Genomic DNA, 8054 nt, shown 5'->3' on the forward strand with positions numbered 1-8054 from the left:
ACCCAACTTCAGGAAGCATTGCACATTTTTGGAGTAAACAGCTCCAGTAGATATATTCTATTATAACCAGAGGGCATTACAATAACATTCAAAACGAGATCTATTGACTGCATGACCTGTTACGTCTCCGGACTCCAGATTAGGCTATACCCCTTGACCGCTGTGCAGTCACGGAGACTTGGTGCACGACCCTCTGTCTCTCCAAATTCCTTGGATTATGTTGAATCGCTGCGCTATGCATGCAGTCTGCCACATATTAGTAGGATCAGTAGGCTATATGTAGGCTACATCCCCTGCCCCTTTCTGCAAAACGTATTGTGTTGCCTTTGTATGTGAAATGAGCTATAATGATTTAATTGATCTGACTAATAATCAGTTATTGCAGTGGTATTCCGCTCGATTCCTTTATATCACCGCAACTGACAGATGTTCTCAGAACAGTAATGTTTCAGTGTTCAACTGGCTTTGTTGGACACCTACTAAGATAAATAACGTTAGACTGATGAACAATGCAGATTTTATTTCGGTTTCACAGCACAAATGATCTGTCTTCTGGTTGCAATGTTCCTTACACCTAACCCCAAATTGCTCCCAATGAGCAGGTTAGCACCTTGCATGGCAGCTACCGCCATTGGTGTGTGAATGTGTGTATGAATGGGTCAATGAGAGGCCATTGTAAAGTGCTTTGAGTGCCGCTAAGGTGGAAAAGCGCTATATAAGTGCAGTCCATTTACCATTTATTTTGGGACGGTTCCGAGAGGATGGTGATAAAGGTTAGTGAGGAGCCCAGACAGAGACTGGGTCTGCGTCAGTCTACAGACTTTCATCCTGCAAAGCTCCCGCCAGCAAGTAAAAGCCAGTCCAATATGAACTGTAGTTTGGCTTCTGGCCTGGTCTCTTTTTCTTGTCTTGTCTTTTTCTGTGATGTTCCTCTTTGGTCTTTTCACCACTGCCATGATGTGTGAACTGTGATTTGAGAATTTGCGTTGGTATTATAATAGCAGTAGCCAGCGGAAGTGTGAAGTAAGGCCATAAAGTGTTATGGATTTTTCCGTGAAAATAGCGGCCCGCTACACCAAACTAATTATTTCAGGGGGGAGGAGTGGGAATGAGAGAGGCAACATTCTGAAGCTGTAGATTTTGAACCTGTTATTTTAAAGTAAAAAAAAAGAGACATTGAGCCGCTTTAAAAACAAAAAAATAATATGTTGGTCCATGATTCAATAAAGTTTTTTATTTTTTAAATTCCCAGAGTGCCTCAGATTCTCTTCAGACTGCCAAACACCACCATGGGCAGTTAGTGTTGTTTTTTATTCGTAAGATATTTGTATTACTTTTTTTGTATTAATGTTCATTTGTGTTTATTCCAATGTTTTTATATGGTGTTTTTACAAGCAAATAAATGCTTGCTGCCCAGATAAATAGCTTTCAACATTATTTTCTTTAGTGGCGGCCGAATACATTTGCACAGTACTGTATATATAAATAATATGTATGTACTTTTAGGTCTTACATAGCTCAGCAAAGGGATGGCATGGATACTATCATTGTGTGTCAGCAAGGTTCACTGCTCTCTAACTATGCAGTAATTGATCCTGTACAGGACTATGCTAGCCTCCCCAACTGGGATTTCAGTCCACTCTGTGCAATGAATATAGTCTCCGATTCATATTTCATACCCCTCCCATTCACTCTTACTCTCTCTCTTTCTCATTCACTCTCTTACTCTCTCTCTCTCTTTAGTTTATTATCTAGTTTATTTTTGTGCTCCAGGGTGTATTTTATTCTTCTACAAACAATGTGTTTGACAACTGCGATGACAAGAGCTGAGAGCCCTGAGGCTAGGACAGCATCCATGGACTCAACCTTGTAAACACACCTTGTACTGTGGATGAAAGTGTCATGAAAATTACATTTTTTGTTTCATTGAATGGACTTTCCAGTATGCTGTTGTTGTCAACTGAACTCTCATACTTTTGACCTATTTTTTTCTTACGCTTTTATTTTTCATTAAATGAGAATGAGATGAAAGATGAAAAAAAAGCAAGCATGGGTATTGCGCCCATAACAGCACAATGAAAGGCAGCGGGCTCATTAGAGAAGTCAGTTCTCTCAGATGAGATGCCAGAGCTCCAGACAGGCAGCCTGTCAACCCGCTGTAGGGGTAAAAATAGCAGCAGCACCGCTGGTTCAGACAGCGCTCCGAGACGCGCCGCCTCCCAGGCAGCACCGGTGGCTCAGACAGCGCTCCGAGACGCGCTGCCTCCCAGGCAGCACCGGTGGCTCAGACAGCGCTCCGAGACGCGCTGCCTCCCAGGCAGCACCGCTGGTTCAGACAGCGCTCCGAGACGCGCCGCCTCCCAGGCAGCACCGCTGGTTCAGACAGCGCTCCGAGACGCGCTGCCTCCCAGGCAGCACCGCTGGTTCAGACAGCGCTCCGAGACGCGCCGCCTCCCAGGCAGCACCGCTGGTTCAGACAGCGCTCCGAGACGCGCTGCCTCCCAGGCAGCACCAGTGGTTCAGACAGCGCTCCGAGACGCGCCGCCTCCCAGGCAGCACCGCTGGTTCAGACAGCGCTCCGAGACGCGCCGCCTCCCAGGCAGCACCGCTGCTTCAGACAGCGCTCCGAGACGCGCTGCCTCCCAGGCAGCACCGGTGGTTCAGACAGCGCTCCGAGACGCGCCGCCTCCCAGGCAGCACCGCTGGTTCAGACAGCGCTCCGAGACGCGCTGCCTCCCAGGCAGCACCGCTGGTTCAGACAGCGCTCCGAGACGCACCGCCTCCCAGGCAGCACCGCTGCTTCAGACAGCGCTCCGAGACGCGTCGCCTCCCAGGCAGCACCGCTGGTTCAGACGGGGGCTCAGATAGCGCTCCGAGACGTGCTGCCTCCCAGGCAGCACCGGGGGCTCAGATAGCTCTCCGAGACGCGCCGCCTCCCAGTCTAACAAAGAACAGGAATGTATTCAGGAGAGCCTGGGTTCTCCCCTCTCTCCTTTCTCTCTCTCACCCTCTGCTCATCTCTCTCTCTTTATCTCTCTAGATTACTGTCTCTCTCTCTCTCTCCCCTTATATATACAGTATGTAAAGGATAAGGAAGTCAGGGCCGGGCGTTACACTAGAACAGCCGAGGGTGGGTCATATGACCCATGTAACTACATAAAAAAATAATTCTCTGCTGATGATCGACGCGGAGGGAGTGTATTTACCCCAACTTCATTATCCTGCTTATACAATGGCTTTTCAACAGAAAACTTACGCAACCAACTTTTACAGTCCCTCTACCCAAATCTAACATTAAGACATTATCATTATATATTATATTCTAGACAAACATTATCACTCGCTTAGTCCAAACAGACCATGTTAGAGAAATCAACAAAATCAGAGCAAGCCATCTCATTTTATTATTACTAATCATTGTTTGTTTTTTGTTTTTTTGAGGCGAGAAAGTAACCAATATAAAAACGTCTGTTGACCTTTGACCAGAGGTCACTGGCAGGGTCTTCCAGCCAGTCCAGTCCAGTCCAGTCCAGTCCAGTCCAGTCCAGTCCAGTCGAGTGTTCTTACATCAAACACCATGATTGATTGATGATGCACACAATACACGTGTTCTTGTTTTGGGAGATTATTATATAGAGCTGACTTAGCAATTAGTTAGTTATGTTTAGAGATCCTGGATTTGCATCCCTTCACTTTCAAGTCCTCACATTTCAACTCGCGATGCATGTAGCTACTTGAGGTTACGACCGACATCACTCGCCTAGACCTAACTAACCTCGTCACATCACGTCCCGCCGTTATACAAACAATGAACGTACTACTGACAGCGACAGTGGAAACAAATATTGATTTGGGGACAGTGAGGTGTCTGGCTATCATAAACAGTTTGTTGGCAACTAGATTTGACCACCGGAGAATTGATAGCAAATGTGCACAGCAAATATGCAGTAGCGTATACTTCTAACTAGCTATATCATTACTGTAGTTTGGCTGCTATGGCTCTTGTTTGGGTTGAGTGTAAATATTGAGGGGACCTGCTCCAGTAGTTCACATACAGGAGTGCGCTCAGAACCAAGAGCAAATCCCAAAGCGGCACTGAAGCTTTGCCCACTAGGCGAAGACAGCGCACGCTGGTCAGAAAACGCTTAACCACGGGATGGAACACGCTCAGTTTTACATTGGCCACCTCAGAACCCTGACTTCAACATAATTGAAGCTGTGTGGGATCACTTGGACAGGGAAGAGAAAGAAAAAGCAGTCAAAAGAAGAGCTGTTGTAGCAAATCCTGCAAGAAATTTACCACAGGACTACTCCTCCCCTTCGGCCCGATCCTGGGTCCTTTATCTCTGATCAGCTGATGGGCTGCAGCTGTTTGTCCCGTCAGCTGACAGAGGAGCAGGAAAGGGAGGAATCAACCCTCTATGACGTGCCCATGTGTCTGAGCCTGTGTACAACATGCGCAGTGTGTGTACAGTATACATACACAAACACACATACACACACACACACACACACACACATACACAAACACACACACACACACACACACACACACACACACACACACATACACAAACACACACACACACACACACACACACACACACATACACACTCACACACACACACACACACACACACACACACACACACACAGTACATGGTATATAATGACCCTGGCAGCAGAGAGGTCTTCCAGTAGTGAGGCATCTGTGTGTGTGTGTGGGGGGGGGGGGGACAGGAGGTAGATTATGACAAGAGCCAAGAGGACAGAAGGGGGGGGGGGGGTGATATCAGGATTTCTCGGTAGCTGTTCACTGCGAGGGAGAATTATAAACAACATGACTCACAGTATCAGCAGAGTTTTTATTTCACTCCTTCCAGATCGTGTGGTGGCTTTGTATTCCCAAACAGAATTTTCTGTTTACTGAAAACTGTTATTGGATTAGTCCTCCAGCAAGATCACTGGTCCTGTCCCCTGGATGCTGGTGAGCACTGGTCCTGTCCCCTGGATGCTGGTGATCACTGGTCCTGTCCCCTGGATGCTGGTGATCACTGGTCCTGTCCCCTGGATGCTGGTGATCACTGGTCCTGTCCCCTAGATGCTGGTGATCACTGGTCCTGTCCCCTGGATGCTGGTGATCACTGGTCCTGTCCCCTGGATGCTGGTGATCACTGGTCCTGTCCCCTGGATGCTGGTGATCACTGGTCCTGTCCCCTGGATGCTGGTGATCACTGGTCCTGTCCCCTGGATGCTGGTGATCACTGGTCCTGTCCCCTGGATGCTGGTGATCACTGGTCCTGTCCCCTGGATGCTGGTCTTAACTGAGAGAGGAGCATCATGATCTTGTTAGAGCTTGGGAAGTAGCGGAGTGAATTCCCACAGTACAACTTTGCTGTGCCACAATTGAGCTAAACCCACTCATATAAAGACGGATGCCAAAGCAATGCAGCGCAGTGAGACTGGATTTAACTGGATTCATCATGCTCTAGTTTTATTTTTTAGGAGACTAGGCTAGCATTCTTCGTTTTCTCTGTGTATCTGTGTGACAAAACCTTGCATCCGCGTCCCGATGAACAGAGCTATGGTGTGTGTCCTCCAGGATCCGCGTGGCCGGGATCAAGGGTCTCCAGGGCGTGGTGAGGAAGACGGTGAACGACGAGCTCCAGGCCATCATCTGGGAACCGCAGCACATGGACAAGCTCATTCCCTCCATGCTGTTTAACATGCAGGACGCAGAAGACCTGGACAGGTAACCCTTCAGTCATACAACCATCACATCATAAGACAGCACACACGCACACACACTCACACACACACACACTTGTGCGTAGTAGCATGGGAGGATGGATAAAGCATTGACTGGCATGAACCTGTAGCAAAAAGGGTAATATTTGCATGTCTTAAACGCCATAACAGTGTCCTCCTCCATCCCTAAAATGCGTCTTGCACATGGAATCCACTTCCTTTCACTCCTCTCTTCTCTAACGGAACCTTGACCGACTGAACTCATTCAGGCCGTTGTGTTGCGATTGCTCAGTACTGTGTTTTGGGACATTTTTCTTTCTTCAGCCATTGCAGCATCTCTCTCTTTCTCTCTGTCCGTCTCCCTCTCTCACCCATTCATCCCATTATTTTCCTTCGTTGTCTCTCTCTCTCCCTCTCTCCTCTTTCACTCCGGGCCTAAACCAGTGTGATCTCTCTAAATGCTATCAGAACCCCACCCCCCAGTCTGCATCTCTCCGTGATCCCGTCGCTGTATTTAAGCCCACAGCTTCCAGTTTTAGCATCTCATCTGAATATCATGCACTACCAACTTCCCAGATGGCCTGCCGCCCAGTGTTATTTAGTTATTTTGACAGAAGATTTTGATTTTATTTTAGTCAGTCTTTTGACTACAATGCTGTTTAGTTTTCATTAGTTTTCAGTCATATTTTAGTCATCTGAATTGTTTTAGTCTAGTTTTAGTTGACTTAATAGAATTAAGATTTTAGTCGACTAAATCTACAGCAGATTTAGTCGACTAAAATCGAATGGGTTTAGTTAAAGTGTAATGCATGTATCTATATATTATTTATCTATTAGACTGATGGACAAAGCTACTAAATTACTATTTCTGTGCGCGTTCCTTTCCTTGGATCTCTTCCCAAATCGTACCTCCATAACATTTTCGTCTAGTTTTTTTTGTTGACGACAATGTCAATACATTTCATCATAGTTTTTGTCATCATAAATTTGTTTGTAGTTAGTTATCGTCTTGTGATGATAACTAAATAAAGGTCGTTGACGCATAATTTTTGTTCTGATGCATAGTTTTTATCACTGGTGTATCAGAAACATCAGGATTCCAAAGCTCAACATCAAAGTCGTCATCTTGGTTTTCCGCTATTTTACTCGGGATAAAAAATCTACCCCGACTTCGTCAACGTCAGCTGCTGAGGTCAATCAAGATGGTTACCCTGCGCATCAATAAGGGAAAGCCGTAATTCATGTAAGACTGTTTATTAGCGCTTCTGTCTTATTTTTGTCTCATTAAATCTCATATTCACACGTCCAGCTTCCATCAGTGGACAATGTTGCTATGGTGTTCGCATGTGTAAAATAGCACAGTTTGTTGTTATCAAATGGTATTCCTAACAATGGCCAACTACAAAGATGGGGCGAAAGTGGGTTTTGCCTTTTGTTTTGGAACACATTCAACTGGGGTATGGCATCATGTGCTCCCTGGTGACTTGTGCCGCCGAGGTACGCAAGTAGGTTGTTCACTGCTGTCTGTGTGTGTGTGTGTGTGTGCGCACGTGTGTGTATGTGTATGTGTGAGTCTGGGGGTATGTGGGTGGCTGGATAAGCATTTTGTTCACACCGTAGCTCAAAAACAAATAACCCTTTGATGTTCATACTTGGTACATAAGTCCCGCCAAAGGTGTCCAGGACCTGATTAGATTATGGAGCGGATCTGAATTACAGGGCGGATCCACAAATTATTTTTATATTTTGTTATGAAAGTAGTTAATTCAAGATTGATCTAGGAAAAGAAGTTTTGTGTATACGTGTGGTATTTATTCTATCTTGGAGACTCCTGCGACCGCCCTAAGCAGCACTCAAAGAGGAAGTGATTTGCCATGACAGCATGAATTTGCAGATGTTTAGGATCAATCTGTAATGGATTTTTTTTCAGCTAATACTGTATCTTAATTAATGCAAAGTTGATTGATCTAGGAAAGCAGTTTTGTATGTGTTTTGGTTATGGAAAGAGGCTATATAAGGCGCAATTGGCACCTCGCCCGAGTGCAGTCTAGTTTGAAATTGGAACGGCCTATACTGAAAGGAAAGTAACCACGAGAGCCATTTTTTCATTATCATTAGGTGGTTTTCTCATCTCCTATGAAGGATATATTATTACCCCATATACTGTACAGTTACATGATTGTGTTCATTCCCAGAGCCATCATCTTTATATCGACTCCAGCCTTGGAAATCGGTTGTGCCCCCTTACGTACATGCTGTACACATTGAGGGTGGTGGCGTGCTGGGGCTCTTCCGGCCAAGACGT

General features: G+C 45.9%; 1 protein-coding gene across 1 annotated transcript in view; it reads left to right on the forward strand.

The window, feature by feature from the left end:
* efr3a (EFR3 homolog A) overlaps positions 1–8054 on the forward strand; it is a 125891-nt gene that overhangs the window by 70666 nt on the left and 47171 nt on the right. The window contains 1 exon segment of the mRNA XM_084458382.1: positions 5604–5753. Within this exon segment, the coding sequence (XP_084314508.1) occupies positions 5604–5753 (150 nt within the window).

This window comes from Borostomias antarcticus, assembly GCF_949987555.1.
Source record: "Borostomias antarcticus genome assembly, chromosome: 24".
In the NCBI taxonomy this organism is placed as follows: domain Eukaryota; kingdom Metazoa; phylum Chordata; class Actinopteri; order Stomiiformes; family Stomiidae; genus Borostomias; species Borostomias antarcticus.